Genomic DNA, 26,990 nt, shown 5'->3' on the forward strand with positions numbered 1-26,990 from the left:
CCTGCCTCTCTTCCACGGGCTTCCTACTCTCACTATAGATCACGATGCCATCTGCAAAAATAGTCCACAGCGACTTCTGCCTGACCATCACCACTGCAAACACAAATGGCCACAGAGCTGATTCCTGATTCATCTGAAATGCTTGTTGCAGACCTCACCGCTGCCTAGCTGGCCACATATATGCCCTGCATTGCCCTGACATACTCACATTATTAGCATATGTTTGCCTCTATAAGCTTGCAATGGCTCATTCTTCTGTCATTAGGTAGAAATGAAGCTGATATCATTGCACAAAAAAAAAATAACCACAAGTACATACACACATACATATATACATATATGCCTTGACTAACACATATTTTCCTCAGCAAGTTTGTTGTTACTGTAACATCCACTCAGCAGTCACGGCCCTCCTCTCGGTCACAGGTTATTTTGAAGCATCTCTTCTTTTTCCTTCATCTTCCATCTGCCTTTGCTTTTCTTGAATGCAGCACAAAACCTATCCCAGCTGTTCACACCCTGCTATGCTACAGTTATGTCCATAGGTTTTTGGACAATGACACATCTGTTTGCATTTTTTTACACAAGGGAGCAGGCATAATCTGGCCATGAAACTGCTAATTACTGTTGAGTGTTGGAAAAGGATTGGAGTGCGTGCAAAAATTCCTAAATGTTTATTGCAAAACCTTTTTTCAACCCCCTGAATTAAAGATTAAAATCATAATTTATAAAAGAAACATTAATTTATATTAATTAAGACTGCAAACCAGTCATGGAGACCATAAACTCACCATAAAAGCATTTACTCATTTATTGTATCAAGTCAGAAGTCACATCATTTTCATAGACTTCAATATAAGGATTCTCCCCCTGTTGGCCCTTAAATAATGCAATTTTATGGCATTTCTGCCAACATCCAGAAGCTACTTCATTTTTTATATATAGTTTGTTAGCAACACTCTGGGAAAGTAGGTGGTAAAAATACACCTAGTAGTTGGTAGAAGTGAGTGCTTCATTTATTTGGAGATCTTACCACAAATGTATTTTCTTTATAGGTTTCCTGGCTGAAAACAGTCTGGAACTAATGGCGTATGTTTAGGCTGTGGTATCGTTTTGATCTTAGCCACAAGTTCACTGTTATTCAAGCCAGTGTACAAGAGAAACTGTCAAACTGTGTTTTTAAAAAGCAGCTAGAATCTAAATTTGGTGAAACCACATGCTATTCTGAATCATGTGTACTTTCCCGAGTGCTGCGGTTGGACCCAGAAGACTGGTGGTCATCCTCACATATGAAACACATTATCCCTCTGATGATCTTTGTTGGCACCGTCGGCTCCAAACCACACAGCTGCAGTGGTGAAATGAGGTCGTGATTCAATATCATAAAAAAAAAAAAAAAAAAAAAAAAAAGACAAACAAGGTTTCATTGTGTCGGCCGGTGGAGGAGTCTGTGCAAACTGCTGTTGCATGCCAATTGGGAACACAATCAGTGATAGTGCACCCTGCTGCCTTTTGAAAATGTACTGGCATTACAAAGAGCATTTGTGTGCGGCGGTGAGAGATTGGCATCGGTAAATGTTCCCTTCTCCACCCACCCTCCCCACGCCATTGCTCGCATGAGACGGTCCGTGAGCAGTGGAACACCTGTGGACCAGAATGGTATAATAACAACTTTGTTTCCCCAGGAAATGATGCGTTTCCTGACTTGGGCAACAGAAGAGCTGGAGACAGGCAACTAGGAAGACAAATATTTACCATTTCACTCATGCCCATAAGCTTTTCACACATTTTTTTTTCCCCTCCTCCAGAATATATAATGAAAGACTTTCTTAGAGACGGAAACAGTCACCAAAATGTATCTTTATTTGGTATGAGACTGGGATTTAGCGGACCATAATTGTAAAAATACATTATTCATATACAACTCTAGTAAAAAAAAGAAAAAAAAATGCTATAAAAACAAAAAACAAAAAAAAAAACACCTAAAAATATACAGTGAAACAAAAACAGCAGAATAAAAGTTTGCAGGGGTAGGAGGAGGGCTGCAGGGGCATTTTACAAGGTAACTGAGGAATGCTAGCACATAACAGTCATAGTTTCCTCTGCCCCCAGTCCTGCGGTATGGGGCAAGCATTTGGTACCAATATGTGCCCGCACTTCAGAAGAGACAGTTCATGCACTTCACAAGCTTGCTGCCGTAGTCCACGCACTCCGGTCCGATGCACTGGCAGCAGGCGTTGTGAAACCAGCGGTACTTGGATCCTCCCATTGACTCACAGTATAGTTTACACTGACGAATGGACACGCAGTCGTCAAAGTAGACCACAGTGCACATGCTCTCTGAAATTAAAGAAGAACATGCAAAGATGATGGTGTGAGTCACAGATCCAGTAAAGAGAAAAAAACTTAAACCTTTAACCCTCAATTTTCCTGCTTTTCCTTAAAAGCTGAGGTAAAATTGCTGCATCAAGTATGATTGTGTGTTCTGGTGAGCTTAATGAGTTAACAGCTCAGCTCTGAGGGATTGCTTTCATTATTGCTTTATAGCAAATAAAGCAATAGAGGTTGAGAGCCAAAATGGCCTCGAATTAAAATAAAAATGGCAACGTAACACTTTCATCTCAGTTACAATTCCCTTAGCTGGAGATCTTCTGGCAGCACAGTCCTGCTGTAATGATGCAAAAGTCTGATCCAACCGAAACTGGTCACCGTTCAAGACTTTGACCCATCAGGTCACATTTTATTACCCTCAGTGAGTGAGCATAAATGTGAACAAAACAAAGACGATGGGAACAAAGGAAAAATTAAATGGCAGTAAGTCTTGAGTTTTGTGAGAGACGGCACATTTAGGAAAAGACTGACCACTTTTAGTGGACCAGGTGGCTTCTCATCATTAGTTACAATTTCTGTGGAATACGGTGGTTTCGCTGATATACATTTGTGGTCAGAGGTTTACATACACTCCTCTCAGGCATGAATGTCATGGTAATTTTAGGCATTTAATCATTCCTTTGAACCCTTCTCTTTCCAGGGGGGAATGATTGTACAGCGTACATCTTTAACGACTTTAACAAGGATCGAGTGCACAAGTTTGAAAGTACAAGGAACTCTGTGCAGATCCAGGTATCGGTCAGTCCGATGAGTGCTGTGAAGTCCTTTTTATGCTGGCAAAGAGTAGTAGTAGCAGTCAACCATGATTAATAAGAAGTTAACAGACCTTTGCCAAGTCAAGTCCAAAGCCATTATAGAATATTCATCACCGCTTATTTAAATATTTGAGTGTATGAACACTTTTGACCCTGAAAATCCAAAAGTAAATTCAAACTTGTGCACCCAAATCTTGCTTTTTAAAGTCAAGATTTATGCTGCACAATCGTTCTACCCTGGAAAAAGAACAGTTTAAAGAAATCTTCAAAAGCCCCAAATTACCATGACATTCATACCCATGATGACTCAACGTGGCTTCTCATCACATAACCCGTTATTAGAATATCAAAGATGCCATTGTGGAGGTATGACAAGACGACATGAGAGATCCAATATTTTACTCCGACTTTAATCACTGCTTCATACAACTGAATATTCAAAACGCCAAAACCTCACCCTCTCACTTCCCCTCACACTGGGTGTGAGTGGAGCCACCTGGTGGTCCATCACACCATAAAGGAAAATATTACAGATGTAAAGCAGAGGAATTATTTACTGAACTTTAAATGTGCAAGTCTTTTGTTTTACCTCATATAATTAATGTTAATGCACAAGCTCGCTTTATTTTTGATTTTATTATTGATCAGTGATTCAGCTTATTGTTTTGGCACCACTGTGACCACATGTGTCAAAGTACCTGAGCCTGAAAGATCCTGAACACCGAAACAACGACACAAATCTTTTACTTTATTAAAACCAACAATTGTATTGATTATGAATCTTTATTAGAGCATTGATTTTCTTACGCGAGCATGAATCTCTATGATCAGAAAGCTGTATATTAATATACGAACATCTGTAGGCATGACAAAAAGTTAATACTGGACACGTTTCGATTTCCTAGTCCAAGTTTTACTGAATGAACTGGTTTTACTGACCAATCATATTTGAGCGGGCTTTGCTTGCGTGCAGGTAAGCCATCTGTGTGCAGGGAGACGGACAGATTGCATCTGTCAAAAAGTCATTTTTTAAAGTTATCTGCTTTTGTAAACAACAATTTGCAGACAGAAGAGGAAGTCTTGGCCTGGATATCCGCCGGCCACAGAAACAAGCAATCAAAAAAACCCAAAAAACAAAACACGCTGTTCCCCCCTGAGGATGAGTCATCAGACTAGATGATAGGGTCCCAGATTGCTGATACATCGGCGTGCACACAGCATTTAAACTTTACGTTAAAAGAACGAGCCAGTTACAAAGGACTAAAGAGCAGATGGAAGCATTAAAACTTTTAAACCCATCTTTGAAGCATCATTTATACACATTTCTTTATCTCGTTGTGGGTACACCGTAGTTTTATTCTAATTTATTTTTTGACTGTTTAAATCTGCTGCTCTATGTTATTCACTCATTAGGACTTACTGATTATTAAAAAAAAAAATACTTTAATGTTTTGTCTTTTTAATCTACAGTAACTGGAATAACGTTATTCCTTTTTTGCCCTTTTTATGTTTTAAATGTACTTCTTTTTATGTGCTTTAAGTTACTTATTTTTATTCTCTTTTATTACATTAGCAACTTATCAATCATCTGTAAAAAGCCAGTAAAAGTTTGCTTTCAAGCACGCTGAAACACATGATTAAAGCAACATAAAACATTACGGCAAAACTGTACTTGAAGTAATCATGTAATTGACCTGACGCCCATTCATGAGTCTATTCAGGTGAGGAGCATCAATGAGGACCCTCTATTGACCAAAGAAGTGACACAAAAACCCACAAAACAAAACACACTTTCATTCTAAGGATGAAACAAACCTCCACCAATCGAGGAAAAAGGACATGCAGGTTGTCAAAATCTCAACTTACCAACTCAAACTAATAAGAACATAACTCAAAGTCAAAATTGTGAGAATATAATGGAAACTTTTGAGTTATTAAGTTGAAATCTTTAGATTTCCAACTCAAAATTTTGACATAATATTAAAGCCAAAATTTTAATTGGATTGCAATAGTTTACTCACCCCCGCCACATTAATTATTATTTTTTTGCCTCAATGACAGAAATACACTTCCTTCAAACTTGATGATCACACCTCCATGTAGTAAAGTGTGAACAGGTACTTTTCCACGCTAATGCAGCGGCGTTACCTTGACTGTCGAGGCTGCCGTGGATGCTCTTGCCAGGCACGGTCACGTTCTCGTGCTGGCTGTTGAGCGTCTCCAGGAAGGAAACCAGGTTCTCGTGATGCGACAGCTCCTCTGAGATGGGGAAGGACACGACCATCATGTTGATCTGCACGTCGCCTTCCGTGAGGGCGCGGAACAGCGAGGGGATGGGATTTTGCAGCTCCTCCACGGTGCTCTTGGACGTGGCTGGAGTGTCGCTGTAGTTCTTTGGGTTACACATCCCTGATGTGAAAACAGTGAGTGAGCACAGTGAAGGATCAGGTCAGAGGAATCATCTCAGAAAGCAGAAACTGCTGGAAGTCTTGTTTGATTGAAACTCTGACTTCACCAACACAATGCAGCTAAATAAAATGTAAGGTCTGATGCTCACGAGGCAATTTCCCCACTTCTCTGGATAATCCATAGACATCACTGTCAGGTTTTATTAATTCATACAAAAGTAACAGTTATTGGAGTTACTGGATTATCCAGAGTAACAATGAAACTTGGAAAATAGGGCACAAAGACCATTAATTTAAACATACGGTATAAAGAATTTTTCCCTCAATTTTTTACGTTGTCCAGTTGTATTCATTGGCTTCAGTTACATGCAGAGCCATTTGTTTTGTTTTTAACTGAAATCATTCAAATTTTAGACCTTATGCTAGTCATTTACTACACTCAGTAGCCTGGAAGGAATCAGGTTTATTAGTTTACATGATACAGTGTTTGCTGTGATCAACAATTCTCTGATGGAGGCTTATGTATAGTTGCAAAACTCGGGAAATCATTGAGATCATGTTTATTTCAGTATAAATACAGCGTAAAGCAGCAGACTTTCATAAAGTTTAAGAAAAAGAGACAGAAGCAGTAAACTAGAACAGCAGTGAAGGAATGGGCCGGCTCGTGATCCATCACAATCACAGGTTATTTTAATGTGTGAGGTTTTCTTGTCACTGGTCAATCTTGTTTTACTGAAATCTGACTGATACTCTCATAGGGGTAAGTCACCAGGAAGTTAAGCGTTTTCGTGTGACTGTTATCAGTCCTGCACAGCAGCGTGGAAGACTTTTATTCCTACGTACGAACAGCCATGACTCCGAGGTTTCCGTGGGTTTCCCCTAAATTTATTTCATGCCTTCATTCCTATAAAACTTCTATTTTATTAAAAAAAGTTGAGAATCATGACCATTCCGAAACACCTGAGAGGCAACAACGTGATTTCTTTCCTTAAGTTCTCAGGTCCTGTGCACAAGTGCAAGGGTTTTTTAGTAAATATTTTAGTAAACTTTCTCTGTGGTCTAGTTGATTTTTGGTCTAGTCCACAAATTCATTTACGGTTGATCTCAATTTCTGCATTTACATGTGAAAAAGGAAAAAGATCGTCTTGCAACATCAAAGGTGTGTTTCTTTCTATCCTTTTTGATGTCACACTGTGGATCATGTTTTTAGCTGTTTAGCTCTAGTCTTTGTACATGTACAACAAAATTGTGGTGTTTGCAGCTTTCTGATTAGACAACCTTTCGACACATCACTACCTGCCGCCTTGGCACGCTCAACAGCCCTTGATATTGTAGATATTTAAGACAAAAAACAAAATCCCCACTTTAAAAACAACAAACAAACAAAAAGAAATACCAGTGTACATGTGGAAGTAGCCTCAGTTCATTTGTCTTGTGAAAAAGAAACCTTGTCAGATTCCCGTCCTTTTCAATAAAACAGGGCGCTGCCTCACACCTGAGAAACGATTACCTTTAATTTCCTCAAGGTTCACACGTTTGTCTCCTTCACTAATCCACAACGTTAATAATTTTCCTCATTAAGAAAAAAAAATAGCAAATAAAAATCCAAGTCTAATATTTTGATGTTTGAAAAATGTTAGATCATAATTAAGAAAATTAAAAATCCTACAACTTACCCTCTTCTTTTATAATTTACAGTCTTTTAATGAACAATTAGAAAATTAGGCTCTGTGTAAACCTGCTCACTGAGAACTGTGCGATTCAACTGAAGAATAAACATTTTATGTCATTTTTATTCCAATATATCACCAAGGACGTGACTGTGGGTCACAAATCTACTTGAAAAACTGAGTGAGGTCATCTCAAAAATAGATATGCACTTTTGAGCATTAAGAATAATCCAGTTAAATCTTAAATACAAAGACTGGTTTAAAGGCTAAACGGTTGTACACACACACACACACACACACACACACACACACACACACACACACACACAAAGGGTTGTTCTGTAAAACCACACCACTGTCAAAAACGTCTCGTCTCAATTAAGGCCTTTTTAACACTTCATTTAATTTCCAAATACAGTAGTAATCACTCGACAAAGTCCCCACATCAAGATATGATCTTCCTAAGCCTTCAAATGAGTCAAAGTGAATTATAGTTAATGGCTAAATCATTTAATGGAGAACGGAGTTTGACAGAGGAATTGGATTACAAAACTGATGCTAAAAGCAGAGCCAGAACAGCTGTTTTCGATAAAATGTACACATGGGTCCTCCCTCCATGTCCTCCCTCCCTCCCTCCTCTAAAATATAAACCGTCCTCTCCCCTCCACTCGGCCGCTGGGCCGCTCTAACCGCTCTCAGACACACTTCAAAGTAGATGGAATTTGGCACAGGGAGCGTGTTTAGAGTGAAAACTTACTTAAAGTAGACATAAGGGTAGCGGCAAGGAGGAAAAGCAAAAACATAAATGAGGAGTATAAACTTGCTCAAAGCTAAAAGCCATCCTCGGTGTATTGTAAAAGGCCTGTCCGGGAGGAAAACGGCACGCAACATCTGTGCAGCAGCAGCAGCAGGAGCAGCGGGATGGAGTTCAGAGCTCAGTGTCAGATTCTTGTGTTCGTGTTCCACATGAAAGAGCTTTAATAAAGCTTCCCTGTCAGCACGTGAAGCAATATCTGTCTGCCGGAGCTGATCTGAGAGAAGACTGGTTTACGAGGACAAGAGCTCAAACCTCGTGCTCGCGTTTTCGCACAAACTCCAAACAACGTGAGGGGAATCGAGACGTGTCAACAGGTGTCCTCTCTCACACGTAGCACACAGCTTCAACACGTTAAACCAACAGTGTGTGCGCGCGTGTTATCGCTTCTGGAAATCTGTTTTATTTAGATGAGGGAGTCTCCTACGCCACGCAGACTTTGTGGGATCTGGAAGGTTATTAAGAGCGTTTCAATCTGTGCAAGTGCAGCGTGTGAAAACGGCTACGGATAAAATTCTTAACAGATGCAGGCACCCTCCACAGGAAGTGATTTTGGGGGTGGGGGTAAAACAACCTCCACCAAATAAATAAGTAAATAAATGAATAAAAACCAAAAGAAGTGCAAAATAAGCTAAATGCACATGCTAAGCTACATACAGAATTACAAAACAAACAAATATAAAAGGATTAGGGGGAGCCGCAAAACCACCAGAGACAGAAACAAAGAAATATCAAACAAGAGAGAGATGCAAAATGGAAAGCAGAACACACACAAATTCTCAAGGACACAGAAAAAAATGTGCAAAACGGATTTAAAGAGGAACAGTACAACCACAAAACAAGATGCAAAAACACCACAAAGAGACATAAAATAAGCTCAGAACAGACACACAAACAACTACAAGATAAAATACAAAAAGGACACAAAACAGTCAGAGTGACACAAAAATACCTGCAAGAGTCAAACACACAAAATGAGAATAAAGAGATGCACAGCTAAATTAAATGAGCTTTTAAAAAAAACTCGTGATGAGATGCCTCATACAGTCTGGATAGCTTTAACAGCTCCGAGTCAGGCTCTTAAACTTTGACTCTGTTCACTGTTTCTCTGTCTGGTTTTCAAACCACCCCTGCTGGTTTGAAGTGAGTTACAGTTTTAACCAAAAGTCAAGAGTTCGTTTTAGCAGCTCGGCCTCTCTCTCCCTTCGGGGCCTCTCCATCCTTTGATCTTCTGGAGCACCTCGAGACTTCTCTGTCCATATGTGGAAGTGCTACTTTAATTTCCTGTGCTCTGATAAACAGTCGTCCTCTCCGCACGGAGGCCGAGACATGTTCGGTATCTGGCTCCGCTCACCTCACACTCTGGTATCACAGCAGCAACACCCTGAGCAAACTGCAGCGGTTTAAACCTGCGTGCTTCTCAGCTGTCGAGTGCATTACAGCCTCGCTCTCAGGCTTTTACTGGGAGAAAGAGCTCAGAGGTGAGACTTCAAGATAACTGACACGTCCCAGGTATGGAAACAGATCAGTGTCAGAATTATTTGAACTACCTTACAAGTCAGAATATGAGCAATAGTGCTCATTACCTTCTTTATTCGGGGGGAGGGGGGGGTTAAAACTCTTACAACAAAACTGGGATTTCATTTGACAAAATGCAATCTCGAAACCACTGATGCTCATCTGACAACAATTTAGCTCTTGAGATCTTTGGAATCATCTACATTCGTAACTAATGTTTGGTGCACACAAGCTAAATGATTGAGCTAATAGGCCAGCCACTGGGTTCCCTGATGAGCTCAGCTCATCTTTATGGGGAAATTATGGTTCAGCGATGGCAGTGTGGGCAGCCTGGGACTGCATGCCTACCTGCAGAGCACGCCTGTGGTCAAATGGGGAGGGCAGTGTCCTAAATACGTGGCCACTCTTGCTGGTTAGGTTGCTGTGGGTCCATCAGGCGCAGAAAATAGTGAACTTCTAGCACACGAAGATGATTTTGGGAAATTTGTGGAATTTTTTTGAACTTCTTCCTTTTTGCTACCTTCCCTGTCCCCGCCTACTCATCAGCCGATCAGCAACGAACACACTCATCCATGTCAAGCACCATGCAGCATAGATTTTGGACGACTGTCGGGAGCATATTTACATAGTTTGAAAACCCCTCTCCGTGGACAAATCCCTTCATAAATTGAAGCAATCGGGGTAGCATAAACTAAGCATGAACAGGCTCTGCTTCTATGCCACAACACTTCCATCAAATTTTGCTTTGTCCTTCACACACTGCTTCAAATCACACAGGAGTGCTTCAGAAGAGGTCTGCACAGTTCTCACCACGTTTTTCTTCAAGTCAATCTGATCTATAAAGAGGACCCAGAGTTTTTTTTTTTTTCCCCAAACACAGAGGAACTCATGTGATACTTCTGACTGAAACAAGCGCTGTCTTGAGCTGGCCTTAAAGCCATGTATTCTCATTGTTATGGGTACTTTTCCCTATGTAACCCTCTGAACATAGGCAGGATTCACAACAGAGTCCCGTATCAGCACGATTAGCCATTTGTCGGTTTTTTCTCAATGTGGAGGAAAAAAACAACAAAATAAAAACTATGCTTCAGAAAAGGCAGCAAAAAAGCAGGAAAGCAGGAGACCTTGGGCCTGATGTCTCACCCCATTTCTCTCTGACGGAGGAGGGGACGGCAGCATTTTCATGTCACCTTTTTTGAGCGTAGAGTGAGCGATGAGGTGATTCAAGTTGAGTCATACAGTTCAGAAGGACAAAACAAAAACACTTGTGATGTGACTTGGTGCTGTATGTGTGCGTGTTTGTGTTTGCACTTCAGTGTTACGTCGCTGGTTACCGTTGGAAATAAATCCTTGTAAACAAAACTTCACAACAAATTCAGCGCTGCGGTACACACATCCATCGCTGCTGACACTAATGTCTTACGCACATGTTGAGCTCAGCAGATATCACCAACCAGTGTGCAGAAGCCTGAACTAACAGTGAAGTTTTCCAAACCTAAAACAATACGGACCAACTTTCTGTCAGCTTTAAAATACGTTGCTAATAAAAATGGAGTCCCCGCACTCACCCACGCAGTCGCAGCACTCCTCCCAAAGATTCCCCAGACACAGCATGCACTCTTTACAGCAGGAGCAGTTCCCATCAGACGGACGACACTGGCACAGCTCCTGCAGGAGAAAACACAAACGTGCATCAGCAAAGCAGGAACATCAAATCAAACCGACTGCTGAGGAGGACACCAAACAGCTCGTGACTCATTACCAAAACACTAGATGGTACTGGCTGCTGTCCTGATTATTATGGTAATGGCTGTACAAGTATACTTGCTACACATCAGTAATTTTTTCCACTGAGATAAAGAGTGTGGACAGCGAGGATAGAAGCAAACCATTACAGAGACCTGTGCAAGACCATTATCGTGCAGAATGGCATGCTTGTGTGGAACCGTGTCATCACGTAGTTTGTCCAGCAGAGTGATTTTGATGTCCACTGTGTCCAATACAGACATCACAGCTGTGCAGTGGTGAAGTGACGCTCCTGGGCTAAACTGAAATACACAGGTGGAAATAAACAAGAACCCTACTGTTCCCTGTTTTAATATTACTCTGCAACACCGTGTGTGTGGAGAATATCACCTCTATAAAGAGCAGAAGTTTGACAGTATTATTGGTCTGGAGCATTCAGGTCATAATGTTCCAGCAAATTCACCACAAGGCCAGACCATGCAAAACTGAGAGACACTCCAAAAATCCAAGAACTACACCTTGGACTGTACAGGCTTTGGTTAGGATTTCTAATATTAAAGTTAGTGACAATGAAAGTACGACTGAACAAATATGGCTTGTTTGGAAAGGTTGGAGGATAAAGCCTCTTCTCTCTTAAAAGAACACGGCGGCACGGCTTTGTTTGCAAAGCGTCTTCTGAACAACAATTCTGGGACAATGTCCTTTGGACAGACGAGACCAAAGTATATACAAACTTCTGTGTATATGGAAGTTTTCTAGAGTCAAATATGACTCTAGTCAATGCATTGAGTAGGTCTTCTTCAGTCGTCTTTCTCACTCGCTATGTGTTAATAGACCTCTCTGCATTGAATCATACCTGTTGTTAATCTCTGGCTCTCTTCCACAGCATATCTTTTGTCCTGTCTTCCTTCTCTCTCCCCAAAAAGTTGCAGCAGATGGCCCCGCCCCTCCCTGAGCCTGGTTCTGCCGGAGGTTTCTTCCTGTTAAAAGGGAGTTTTTCCTTCCCACTGTCGCCAAAGTGCTTGCTCATAGGGGGTCATATGATTGTTGGGTTCTTCTCTTTATGTGTTATTGCAGGGTCTACCTTACAATATAAAGTGCCTTGAAGGGACTGTTGTTGTAATTTGGTGCTGTATAAATAAAACTGAATTGAAAGTATCTGGCTGAACTGGCTTATGCAACAGGAAAATGATTCCAAACACAGCAGCAAATCTACAACAGGCCGAAAAAGAAAAGATTCTACAGCCCAGTCCGGACCTCACCCTACATGCACTGAAGCAATGTCGTAAAGAAGAAATCCTCAACAGTGATGCAGCAGTCTGATAAAGTCATACACAATATAATTATTTATTTAGTAGCTCTAAAAGCCATTGAATTGTGGGGTGTACCTCGTTTTCACACTACTGTATGCATTAAACACCGCTTAACAAAACCCGACTACTAAACTCATCTCAGACCTGATGAATTTGATGTGGAGGTGTCTGACAGGTGCAGCAGAAGCTTCAAATCACAGCAAACACGCTGCTCAAACAGCAGACGTACCATTAAAACATTACAGGACCCACACAGGCCATTACAAGACTGCGCTCTGCGTGTGGCATTCATCGAAGAATGCGAGACGTCACCGCAGACTCAAATAACTGAAAAAAAAAGGAAAAAGAAACAGCATTTCCTTTCATGACCGCAGCAGGTCCGGACACGTAAATCCACACTTTCACATCACAGGTCTCGGTTTATGATCGAGTTAAACATTTGACATGTTCTTTAAAGAAAAACTGCACTTTGTTACAACTTCGGTTTGCTGAACCAAGAATTCAACTGATTCACAACAAAATGGCTAATTAGGCCGATGATGTTTGTACTTGTAGTCATCACGTAGCCACATGTTAACAATTTACTTGAGGATAATGTAATCAATAACAGTGGTTACCATGGTTCAGCATTTTCTAATTTGATGGGGTTTTGTTTTATTTTGTTTTTTGGATTTCTGTTCAGATTTTATCATTTAAAAAAATGTTTTAGTTTTTATTGCTTTCAGTGTTGGTTTTAGACTTTTAAAATTTTTACTGCATGGAGGACACGTGTCAGCGGCAAGATTTAGGAAAATCAGTGTATTATGATAAAAAACAAACAAACAAAAAAATCCCACTTAACCAAAAGCAGTTGACTCACAGTTTGGCTGAGATCTCAAAGCTCAACAAACACACCATCAATGTCTCATCTGTAAGTGGTAAGAAATTATTTTATATTCAAACAAATACTAAAACTAAGGATTTTCCACTTTCCCCCCCACATCTAGATTTAGTTCTAAAAGTATAATAACCTTGATTTCAGCCCCACTTAATTTAACATTAATATAAGCACTGTGGTCAGTGATGTCTTCATTTTGACTTTAGGGCAAAAATAGCCCTTTTTCCTGCAGTAGTGCCATTACTGTGATGCAAGCTGACCAACTTTAGAGACGTCAGCTGTAGAGAGCATCATCTCCCTTCTCTTGATTATAGTGGAACTAAAAATTCCACTTCTCTTGTAGTGCCTAATTCCCAAAGAAGTTTTTCTACAGAAACTACGAATCCTAATGAAATCCACAAGATCAAATCCAGCCCATCAGATGAGAGTTAACAGTTAAAGGAGAACTGGATATTGAACATGCCTGCTGGTGACATCCAGGTCGGCCCACAGACTCAGTGAGGACAATTATTAAGACTCATTTTTCTGCCAGCAGCAGAAGCAGCAAGAAGAAAGAAGAAGCAGCAAAAAGAAAGAAGAAGCAGCAAAAAGAAAGAAGAAGCAGCAAAAAGAAAGAAGAAGAAGAAGCAAGAAGAAGAATTATTATTAAAGTGGTTCTCATGTTTGCTAACAAGTAAAACATCCAGGTTAACTTCTAAGAGGAAATAAATCCCTTTTTTTGCTGTAGGAAATTAAAAAACAAACAAACAAACAAACAAAATTTGCCAAAGCAACAGGTGATGATACGGCCCAAACCGTGCTGGCCAATCAGAAGCCTACAGGGAGTGCAGAATTATTAGGCAAATGAGTATTTTGTCCACATCATCCTCTTCATGCATGTTGTCTTACTCCAAGCTGTATAGGCTCGAAAGCCTACTACCAATTAAGCATATTAGGTGATGTGCATCTCTGTAATGAGAAGGGGTGTGGTCCAATGACATCAACACCCTATATCAGGTGTGCATAATTATTAGGCAACTTCCTTTCCTTTGGCAAAATGGGTCAAAAGAAGGACTTGACAGGCTCAGAAAAGTCAAAAATAGTGAGATATCTTGCAGAGGGATGCAGCAGTCTTAAAATTGCAAAGCTTCTGAAGCGTGATCATCGAACAATCAAGCGTTTCATTCAAAATAGTCAACAGGGTTGTAAGAAGCGTGTGAAAAACCAAGGCGCAAAATAACTGCCCATGAACTGAGAAAAGTCAAGCGTGCAGCTGCCAAGATGCCACTTGCCACCAGTTTGGCCATATTTCAGAGCTGCAACATCACTGGAGTGCCCAAAAGCACAAGGTGTGCAATACTCAGAGACATGGCCAAGGTAAGAAAGGCTGAAAGACGACCACCACTGAACAAGACACACAAGCTGAAACGTCAAGACTGGGCCAAGAAATATCTCAAGACTGATTTTTCTAAGGTTTTATGGACTGATGAAATGAGAGTGAGTCTTGATGGGCCAGATGGATGGGCCCATGGCTGGATTGGTAAAGGACAGAGAGCTCCAGTCCCACTCAGACGCCAGCAAGGTGGAGGTGGAGTACTGGTTTGGGCTGGTATCATCAAAGATGAGCTTGTGGGGCCTTTTCGGGTTGAGGATGGAGTCAAGCTCAACTCCCAGTCCTACTGCCAGTTTCTGGAAGACACCTTCTTCAAGCAGTGGTACAGGAAGAAGTCTGCATCCTTCAAGAAAAACATGATTTTCATGCAGGACAATGCTCCATCACACGCGCGTCCAAGTACTCCACAGCGTGGCTGGCAAGAAAGGGTATAAAAGAAAAAACTAATGACATGGCCTCCTTGTTCACCTGATCTGAACCCCATTGAGAACCTGTGGTCCATCATCAAATGTGAGATTTACAAGGAGGGAAAACAGTACACCTCTCTGAACAGTGTCTGGGAGGCTGTGGTTGCTGCTGCACTAATGTTGATGGTGAACAGATCAAAACACTGACAGAATCCATGGATGGCAGGCTTTTGAGTGTCCTTGCAAAGAAAGGTGGCTATATTGGTCGCTGATTTGTTTTTGTTTTGTTTTTGAATGTCAGAAATGTATATTTGTGAATGTGGAGATGTTATATTGGTTTCACTGGTGAAAATAAATCATTGAAATGGGTATATATTTGTTTTTGTTAAGTTGCCTAATAATTATGCACAGTAATAGTCACCTGCACACACAGATATCCCCTAAAATAGCTCAAACTAAAACAAACTAAAACTACTTCAAAAACATTCAGCTTTGATATTAATGTGTTTTTGGGTTCATTGAGAACATGGTTGTTGTTCAATAATAAAATTATTCCTCAAAAATACAACTTGCCTAATAATTCTGCACTCCCTGTACAAACAATAACACACAGTGCACACTGATTTCAACAAGATAGATAAAGGCACACACCTTTGACCTTGCAAGACAAAAATCTTTGGTTTGCTTGTCTGCAGGTAAATGCAAAAAAATCTTGAAAAATTTTCAAGAAGTGCAATTTTCAGTGACTTAAAAAAAAAAAAAACTAACTAACAAACAACAAAATGAACAACGATTATTAAATGCACACAAGTTGAATGTGTGCAAAGATCTTGTGTTTTTTTTTCCCTGTCCCTCTCATTTTCTACATATCTGTACAGTGATGACAGAGTTTGCATGAAACAGACAAACATTCACGTGGATGTTTTTGAATGTCCAAAACATTCAAACTGGAACAAACTGGCACAAACCAGTTTGTTCCAGGTTTGTGCCAACCTGGAAAAAACTGGAATTATCCTTTAAAGTCCTGAAAGACTTTGAGAATTTCACAGCTCAGGTCCTCATATTGGTAACATGAAGTGAAATCCAATTTATTAAAGTACACAAAAAACTATAATGAAACAACAGCTGTGCAAATAAGAAAGAAAATATAAAAGTCTTTGTAATGACATGATCTCATACAGAGGCTTCACACACACACACACACACACACACACACACACACACACACACACACACACACACACACAGGCTTGAGCTCAACTGCTCACGATGCTTTTTTTTTTTTTTTTTTTTTTTTTTAGATGGAAGCTACAAGTTTCTGCAAACATCCACAAACATGAAACCACTGCTGATGCAATACCTCCTGTACAAACACATGGAAACAGCACTCCTGTGCTGCAGCGCAGTTTGCGTTTAGAGTTAAAACGACACAAAACTAAAAAACGCAGTTGGTGGGCTTGAAAAGCAAGTGAGAGTGCCAGAGGAGCTCCTCTTCCTCCCTCCTGTTCCCCCATGACACTAAACAGGGAGCACATTCCTCCATGTCAAGGTCACTGGGATGGGGGAGGAACATGACGAGGGAGGGAGAAGAAAACACCTGGAGACCAGGACAGGGCTGCTCCCTCCATGACTCCCTTTTTCACCATTGTTTCTTCCCGAGTCTCCTTTACAGTTTTGCAGAAACCATGTTTTACACGTAGACAGTCTCTCTTCAGTGACTCACCATCGAGGGATTGCAAGAAACACACAGAGCTCACTTAATCACTGGCCTCTCAATCCCCAAACCTCTGATCAACATCAGATCCCATGAGTAATTATGACTCTTAAGGGTGAAATTATAAAAAACTAAACAGCTGCTCCTGGGAAGAAAACATGCAGCCTTATTTCAGCCTTAAATCAGGCAAAACGTATACAAATATAAATTTTTTTTTTTTTTTTAAAGATGTGGGGAAACGCATAGACCTCCAGTTAGCCTTTACTGTTTTAAAGCCAGGCTAACTGCCTACTAACTGCTACTGTAGCTGTATCCACTTAAAAACAATAAAAAAAAATATAAAATACATAACAGTACATAATCACCTTTCTTTTGAAGAAATGTTTTAGTTATTTAAGGCACATTTTAGCACTTTTTACCCTGAATCTTAGCTAAGAATACTGTCGTTATGTGTAGTACGGCACTAAAGCAAGAACGCTTTTCATTAGCTTAATTTAGAGTTACTATTTTTAAGGTTTACACTTCTACAAACCAGCACCTGTCCCTCTTTAAAATGCTGTCAGAAAATGTGCTCACTTATTACGAAGATGTAGGAAAAATGGGGGGAAAAAAGTGTCAAATATAAAGCTAAAACTAAAATAACTGATTAGCTTACATTTCGAAACTTAAGGAATGCTAGCTTGAAATCTACACATCAGATTTCCAGCTAGCCTGCGCTTCAGGAGCGTTTTGTGGAAGACTTGCTCACATGTTTAGGGGTAAGAATTTAAAAAGTGATGTTAATTACCTTATATTTGTTAAGAATGAGCTAAAGCTTCGAGGGAGCTAGCTTTAAAATAAGCACCTCTCTGTTTTTAAAATCTTTGCTATGTGCAAAGAGTAAATTAGAGCTCCATATTTTTGTTTCGGGTATTTACTTAAGTAGCTTTGCACAATTCACTTCACACATTTTTCCCTTTACTTTATATCAATCCATTTAGCACCTACATGAAGACAGGACATCTTAACAAAAACTGACTTTGTCTCAACCAGCTGACTTCTAGGCACCTAGCACCTGTGAGCACAAGCTAATCCTCCAGCAAGGGTGAAATTAGGTAAGGGCGCTTTATGATCATTTGTCTAAACCAACATCAAGAAGCTAGACTTGGATTTATAGCTACAATCTTTTTAAATGTAATCTCTTCCAGAGCACCAGTGGTTTGAAGGACACCACCAACAATAACAAATTTCCCACGCGTGGGACTAATAAAGGTTATCTTATCTCATCTTAACAGCACAAAGAAAAAGAAGATGACATAAAATACAGTTCGTCTTTGGAAATGGCAACTTCTTAAATCCATCTGTACATGTAAGAGCCTTAATCTGCTGCACAATATCACAGCGGGCGGGATGGCTATCTGGAGAAACAGCTCAAAGATGGCATCTGTAAGAACTGCACTCAGACCTCATTATTGTGTGATACCACACCGGATTTATTCTTTAAATTACAGGTCATAAAAAAAAAGTGAAGGCTGAAAAAAAATGAGCTATGCAAACTGATTTGAACACAGCCACTTCTGCCTTTCTGTCTTTATTCTGAGACAAGCAATTTGTCTTCTTGCTCTAGCTTTATAGTTAACGCACAGACATAATTAGTCTGTTAGATCTGATATAACTACGTCCAAAAGTAGAGTTTCCATTGTTTTTACTGAAGGGAAAAAAAGTCCTATTTATTTGTCAACTTTTCTTTTCAAGCTTTCTTTCTTGGCTGCTATCACCCTAAAGCAGATTTCATATAAATTTAACAGGATACAAAAACAGCTTTATCAAGAACAGCGTGACAGGACAGAAGGACCAAATGTTTCAGCTTTTAATTACCAGAAAACAATAAAATGTAAAACTTAGGCAAGTAAAACACTAAAGATTTACTTGCCTAAGCTTCTCAAACTCTTCATCTCCTATGATAGTAAATTCAACCTCTTTGCTTTTTCACCATATTGCTTGACAAAAGAAGCTTGAAGACATTGCTTTGGGCTCGAGGAACCTCCTTCACCTTTGCCTGACGCTGTTGGGGAACAGCTGGAAAACGAATGGACAGACTAATCAGAACAAGCGGTAGTTGCAACCCTACTAACAACAATTTCCCCACTGAGGTGGATGAGGTTATCTTAACGGCTTAAAGAGCTCTTATTAGGCTACCCTTGCTCTCAAGTGGAAACCGCTGCAATCAGTCAAAGCCCGGCTGCAGCGAGACAAAAGGGCTCTGGAGGGAAAGTGAGTATGCGCTCGTCCCACCGAGCGACCGCTGTTGTGTGTCAGCTTTGAAATCTGCTGCCCCACCCTGCTAAACAGCCTGGTGTGCAGAGTCCTGGACAGAGCTGGATTGTGAAGTTTTGCACACATCTTTAGACTCAAAACTGTAGGTTTCTCTCCACACAGACGCACACACACCTCCTCCTGACCTTAACCTCCCCTCCCCTCCTCTTCGACCTCCTGCTCTCATGTTTCCCCACCCCTTGGTGGGGGTTTAGGGAATTCAAGACAAATGACTTGAGATGGCAGCAGAGCGCAAAAGTGAGCGTCGGACAGCAAATCCCACTAATCACAAGCAACATGGAGCGTCTACAGAGGGGCTAGAGAGGCAGAAAAGTTTCTCCTTCACGGCGCACACACACATAAATCGCTCTCGCCTCTGACAGCTAGCGAGTTGGTGTCGACGGGGTCGCGGAAGCTACAGAGCTGTTGTCCAGAGCAGTGATTCATCAGGCGAAATAAGCCACCTGGAAGTAAAGAACAAATAGAGGGCCTCAAATGTTCTGGGGAAACTCAAGCCAGAACGAAGGGATTTGTTTAGGAGTTTAATCCAAAAAGAAGTAAGCTTTAAAAAAAAAAAAAAAAAAAAAAAAAAAAAAAAAAAAAAAGCCACGAGAGGCTGTATTTCCTATGAAGAGTTTTGGAAGAGAGCTCATTTTTCCTCAACTGTTTTTACATCACTTAGCAAGACCTTTGCAAAACAACAAAATCCAGGAATTTCCTGGCTACAATGATTCACGCGAGGATTTCTCAATTTTCCTGAGGCGTTTTCACACATGAACTCAGGAAGATGTTTGCAGAATCAGTTCGGGACACCTTCTTAAGTTTCCTTTCGCCTCAGCCACATTTTTCCCAACTGAAAATATCAGTATCTCTGTATTCATCGCACCATCACCTGCACTACTCTCACATCAGTGCATCAGACGTCACACAGAGCAAACTCTTAAAGACCAAAGGACGTCTCTTCTGGCTGTATCAGATACTCACGCGCCCTCATACAAATCCTCGGCGGGTACCTCTTAGAAAAGTTGAGGGCTGTGGTGCATGTGTGAAAACAGCACGGATAAAATTCCTTGTAACAGTTTCTAAAGCTGCACACAATGTGGGAAATAAGTATTCGATCCTCTGATGAATCTGTAAGTTTGATGAATTGATGATTTCAGTCCATTATAAGGTAGTGTGTAACCAATGGTGTCCTTGATGACTCTGGTCCCAACTGCCTTCAGATCGTCAACAAGCTCCTCCTGTGTAGTTCTGGGCTGATCCACCACCATCACGATCATCCTCACCCCATGAGACAAGATCTTGCAGGGCGATTTATGGTCATTTTCCATATCTAGTTTCCAAATAATCACACCAACAGTTGTCACCTGCTCACAAAGCTTCATACTGATGGTGTTGTAGCCCATTATAGCCTTGTGCAGGTCTACAGTCTTGTCCCAGAAATCCTTTGCCATCTCTTTGGTCTTTCCCAGGTGATGGAGAGGTTGGAGAATTCTGGCTGGGTTGTAGGGAATCAAATACTTATTTCACTCAGTGAAATCCCACGGACTTATCTCAAATCCCGTGGTGATAGATCCTTCTCTGTGGCTGGTCCCAGACTCTGGAATAGTCTCCCCTTAAATATTAGATCTGCACAAACACTTGAGCAATTTAAATCATTACTAAAGACACATTTTTATGCCCTGGCTTTTAACACACTATGATCCAAGCACTTTGGTCTTATTTGAATTAGTTTTAGTTATTGTTTTAATTCTTTTATTGTCCTATTATTGTTTTTTATGATTATTATTGTATTACATTGTTGCTTTTTAATGCCATTTTTATATTGTTAAGCACTTTGTGCAGCATCGGCTGTTTGAAATGTGCTATATAAATAAATTTGACCTTGACCTCAGTGACGTACAAATGAGTGTACAACTTCTTGTGTTTTTTCTGGATTGTTGGTTGATATTTTGCCTCTCCCAATTAAAATTAAACTAAAATTAAACAAACTTACAAATTCAGTAGGGATCAAACAATTACTTCCCCCACCTCGTTAACATTTATGGATTCATCTCCTGCCTCTAAGTCTTGTTTCTTTTCATACCCACTGCTCACGGCTTACATTTAACCATGTCCTACATGTCTTGTTGTACTGTTGGTAGTTGCTGCACGAAAATTTTCCTTGAAGCAACGTAGTGATCAAATGGGGAAAGGTTGGATTACCAACCAGGAAAACGGAGGAAGAGCACAGGGCAGCTTAGACCCCTCTGGGCTCTGATTCACTGCATGCCAAGCAGATTTTTTGGTAACTTAATTAATTGCAGAAACCTGAACCTTTGCATTAAAGCCAGCGCTGTAGTACTGATGTATTTTGCAGTCCTGCAGCAATGCTTTTTTTTGCATGGTAACCACATTAGTGGTTAAAATCAACTGGAAACTGCATACATTTAATTATTTCATTTAATTAAGCAATGAATTTGGTCTTCGTGACTAAAGCCAGCCCTTCAAAATGTCTTGTTTTAGCAAACTAAATTTAAAAAAAAATCTAAATCCAAGAAAAGAAAAACTTTGGAAGCAGAACATGTTCGGGATTTTGTTGGATACATAAATTTTTCTGCTAAACAATCTAAAAGCCAAAACTTGAACAAAGAAAAATAATAATAATAATAGCTTCCTCTCTTTACATGCACGGCTGCAAACATCCTGCTCCAAGAATACAGTTTGGTGCAAAACAGAGCTGCAGCTCACGTTCACAAGAGGTTAAACAGGTGGAATAGCCACTGAGGTTAATGACAGTACTTTAAAGACTGTAATGGAAGAGGCAGGAAAGCTAAACACACAGCTCTGACCTACAGGACAGCAGCCAAGCAAAAATCTAGCTTGACAGCAGAAGGAAAGTCAGGCCAACTCTTTTGATTTTTCTAAAACCAACTCGAAACAAGAATTCATGAAGGAATCCGTGTTAACGCGCGAGCTGAACCCCTCATCCAAACACCCGCTGGGACTTCACGTGTGAGGAAAAAGTGACATGAAGGAAGTGATGTTAGAAAGTCAACAAGCATCAACGAGTTTGATGTGAAATTTTTAAAAGCAGAGCTAAAAGAACCTCACATAAATAAATACAAACAAACAGAACAGAATGAAAGAAAGACATCCAACTCCCTATCAGCTGAAGGCTGGATAGCTTCACAGGTCCGCTCCCTTTCAGACGCCTCCGGGATTATCTAGGGAATGTATCTGCATTCTTCACAACAGATTCCATCTTTGTTCCCAGGTCCAAATCTTCATCTTATCCTGGCAGATTTTTAGACTCGACTTTGGCTGCCGTTGGATATTTACTGTTACGAGAAGAACTTGTAGAAAACAGACCGACTGCGGAGGCATTATTTCCCCTCAGTGAATTCAGCTACCGCTCAAAGGAGCGCCGCTGTACAGTTTTGCTGCTTTTATGGAAGCAAAGCGGCAAAAAAAACGGACTCCTCGTCCACCTACTGCTGTCACTTCAAACTCCTGACTTGTGTTTTAGCCAAGAGACACAACTGTGCCTGTTTACACAAAACAGCTGTAAACCCTGGAGGATGAAAAGCTTGAACTTGGCTGCACTTTGTCGCTTTAATCTCCAGAGAAGATCATCACATTCGTGAGTTAAGTGCACCTGAAATTATGTGTCTGCAACCACAGAGTTACGTCAGAGAGGTGAAGCCTGTTTGCAAACACTCATTCTTTCACACACGCTTTAAAACACCGCCTCACCACAAACATTCAGGACTCGGCTCCACGTTTAAGGTGCAAAAACCAAAAGCAGCTCGCAGGTCACGAGGCGTGGGAAAACCTCAGCATCCCTTACCTGGATGAGACATTTGCTGACGTCACTGGCGCAGAGGGCTTTGTTGCAGCCGGAGCTCAGAGATAATATTGAAAGGAGGAAGAGGAGAACGGCGACAGCGGGGAGGATCAGCTCACCGGGCCTCATCCTGACGGCTCACCAGCAAGGCACTGGGAAAAGTCCTACATCAACCAGAGACACATCACAGGATATCAGATCAGGGATGGAGGATTAAGGCAAAAAACAACAACAGTTTAATTCCAAAAGAGGAAAGTGAAGCTCAGATGGACTGGAGAGTTCTCCATTTTGTGTGAGAGTTAACATCGAACTAATATTGTTAAAAGACACACACACACACGGATACACACACATACAGTAATAAAGTAGATGCAAATGTGGAAATCACTGCTTTGCCTTTCTGTAAAGTCTTAATTTTAACCTTTGTAAAACGCCTGCGTCACATCTCATTCAAAGCCAACACTACTTACTTTGCTGAAGAACAACACACACACACACACACACACACACACACACACACACACACACACATCTGGCAACATCAGCTCCCTTTCTCCCCCCTTTCTTTACCCCCTTCTATTTTTGTAGCGCTTTAACACTCTCTCCTATCTCGCCTCTCCGCTCCTACACTTCAACACTTGCCGCACATTGTTGCATTTCGCATGACGGCGAGAGAGAACATGTGAGGAACATTAGCTCCCCGAGTCCTCAACGCGTTTCTTCACCTCTCTTTTTCCCCTCCCCTGCTCTGCTCAAAACTTTGTCTCACTCGCACGCAGCCACAAGAGAATCGAGTGCGCAAAAAAAGGAAAAAAAAAAAAAAGCAGCGAGTAAATGCAGATATTAGAGAGTCTCAAACTTACCACAACGCAGTTAACGAGCTCGCGATTTTCCTTTTTTTTTTAAGGAGGACTGGGGCTGTGCTCTCTTTGAACCTCTCCAGGATGGTGTTCTGCCGCCGCTCAAGTGTCCACTGTGTCCAGAGGGCGTCAGTCTCTCCGTAGCACAAAGCGACAGGCAGTCGGGCGCCTTAAAGGCACACACACACTCCTTTTTCTATCCGGCGTCTGTGCAGGAAAACACCGGGCTTCGGGTCACACACAGTCACCGGGTGACGAGCATGAATCATTCAGCTCACCTTTAACGTAAATATGAGCCCGGAGCAAAGTTTGAGAGGTCGGTGCGTAAAAGTGTTGTGCGTAAAATTCGCTTCTTCCAACGCAGGTGGGTTTTGTTTGCCTTTTTCTTTCTCCCCCAACAACAAAGGAAGTATTTACTTTTCACTCCACCCCCCTGCCCAATTACATACCCCCTTTTGTCTCCACTCTCATTAGTGGCCTTGTGGGTTGCTCATTAGGTCATCTGAAGCCGTGAAGCTGATCAGACTTCCCGCCGCGACGCCACCCTTCGCTCATTTGTTGCCGCCGCAGAAACCCTCTGATGGGGCGTTTAACTCCACAGGTGTTTACATGGCTTTTTGTGAAACTTCATCAAAGACCCAACTGGTCACCACTTCCATAGCTGCAGGGGAGGAAGGCAAATTAACATTTTAATCGGATTTAGGAAATTAAAAAAAAAAAAAATGAGGGTCAAGTAAAGAAAGGTGTGTTTTTTTTATTTAACAGTGATCAAGTTGTTTTGGTTTTTTTTTAATCTGTACAAAGGTTAATTAACTTTAAATTTGTGATGAATTTTGTTTTGGACTAAAAATCAGGTTTGAAAGTTTTCAAGATTAGTTTGCTTAGGTTTATTTTATTTAATTTTCATTTGTTATGAGTTGTGTGGGTGTCAGAGGGAATAAGAATATGTCAAAGGGAAGTGTAAAGAAATCAGAGAATTATTTTGTGATGTATAACCAAACCAAAATGTACCTAAAGTAAAAATACTTTTCATCCAAAATGTCCCTCTTAAGAATCTTACACATTATTGGATCATAATTACTGATTGACTGATATGTGTAACTTTACTGTTACAGTTGCAGAGGATTTTAAACCCTTACCTATAACACAGCAAGATATTATTAGATTTTGTATTTTAAAAGCCGCAAAAAACTAATTAACCAAGGCTTTAAAATTATTGATAAGGAATAAAACTATAATATTTGAATCCAAAATATTGCAGAGTAGACAATTTATATGTAGCATAGTGTTTACATATCCTAAACTGTTTCAAGTTTGTCTTTCCAGCCGTATGTAAAATACTGTGGCATGAAACTGCATTTCTCAGGGCCAGAATATGTGAAAAAGTGGGGAACGCACAAGGTGAAGACAGAGCAACACAAGGACAGGTTAAAAATGTTTTAGGGAGCGCTGGTGCCACATCATTCCTCACTGTCATGTATAAATATACCGTACAAACACACTAAAGCAGTGGAAAAGCTCCACACTGATAAAACTTATGGTGTCGAAGGTAACGGTCCAGCAGTAAATCCTTCATTCATAAAAATGATGTGCAGGAATGATTGAGGTGTCAAATAAAATCTGTTAAAGCCAAATAAAACCAAACTATTAAAACACATTAGGTTTGTCAGTATTAATGGTCCAAGTAGGACTAGTATTATCACGTTAATTATACTCCTTTAAATATCATCTTACTGGAATAATAATGCTGATGCAATAGTGTGTAAGCAGCTTGTTGACATTGTTCCACCCAAAGAGGTTTTTCTTCTTGCTACTTGCTTCAGCAGAGTTTTACATTAAGGGACTCTCTTCACCTTCATCTGCTAAAGAAGGAAACTTTAAGCTCAGCTTAAAGCTGAGTTTAAGACATGCGTGTATGAGCAGGACTGCTTTAACATTTCAAACTGTTTTGAACCCAGTCACATGAGTTTCGGGTTTTAGATGACAAATAACCAACACCAAGAGGAGCGTCTTTAAATGCACAACATGCCAAAGCAGATGGGTTACTTCAGCAGAACACCACACTGGGTCCCACTCCAGTTAGCTAAGAGCAGTAAACTGAGGCCATTATTCACACAGACTCACCAAGAGTGGAAAAATGTTGCCTGGTCTGATGAATCTAACTTTCATCTGCAACATTTACACAAACATTGTTTAAATGCCAGAGCCAGAGTATCGTTGCAGACCATGTCACCCCTTTATCACCACAATGTACCCACCTTCTGATGGCTGCCTCAGCAGGATAACACAAGCCAAGCCAACTTTACGTATATAGTGGTTTAAAAACAGCAAGTGCTGAGCAACGTGCTTAACAATAAGGACATGATTAAAATAATAAATAAATAATTAAAAAATATGTTTAAAAACATTAAAGTACATAAAAAAAGCACAATTAGAATAAAATAATTAAAATGAAAACCTTCCATGTCAAACTTCAAATCATGTCGAACTGGTTGAGCAGAACAGTGAGTACTGTACTCCACAGTCACCAGATCTCAGTCCAATAGAGCACCTCAGAGATGTGCAGCCGATAAATCTGCAGTAACCGTGTGATGCTGTCATGTCAAAATGGACCAAAATCTCAGAGCAATGTTTCCAACACTTTGTTGACTTTATGCCATGAAGAATTAAAGAAGCTCTGAAGACTGAAGGGGTCCAACTGGTACTAGTAAGGTGTTACTAATTGTATACCAAACTGTTATTTTAAACGTAAATGCTGCTCCAGAAAATTTAAAACTGTTAAAACAGGCGAGAGCAGTTATGTTGGTATTCAAATGACAGACCCTCTCCCTCAATATTCGTAATTTCAAAGATTTAACACCACCAAAAATAACGACCTCAGTAGCATTTCCCATCTTCCTTACCTTTGAGTGGTAGCAAAAACCTGCTCTTTTATTTTACTGCATCTGTTTTTCAACAGGAAAAAGAATGAAGTCACAGCCGGAGGTGCAGTGCTGCTTACAGTGACATCTACTGGCTAAACAT

General features: G+C 40.5%; 1 protein-coding gene across 1 annotated transcript; it reads right to left on the reverse strand.

The window, feature by feature from the left end:
• Nucleotides 1-1,840: 1,840 nt before the first annotated feature.
• twsg1a (twisted gastrulation BMP signaling modulator 1a) lies at nt 1,841-24,398 on the reverse strand. The gene is made up of 5 exons (XM_031731132.2): nt 23,970-24,398; nt 23,110-23,270; nt 11,125-11,224; nt 5,295-5,555; nt 1,841-2,340 (listed from the first exon to the last, which is right to left on the reverse strand). Exons 2-5 carry the CDS (start codon nt 23,233-23,235, stop codon nt 2,159-2,161), a joined length of 669 nt encoding a protein of 222 aa, XP_031586992.1. The 5' UTR covers nt 23,236-23,270; nt 23,970-24,398; the 3' UTR covers nt 1,841-2,158.
• Between the last annotated feature and the right edge of the window lie 2,592 nt (nt 24,399-26,990).

Source organism: Oreochromis aureus, linkage group 18 (genome assembly GCF_013358895.1).
Source record: "Oreochromis aureus strain Israel breed Guangdong linkage group 18, ZZ_aureus, whole genome shotgun sequence".
Lineage (NCBI taxonomy): Eukaryota > Metazoa > Chordata > Actinopteri > Cichliformes > Cichlidae > Oreochromis > Oreochromis aureus.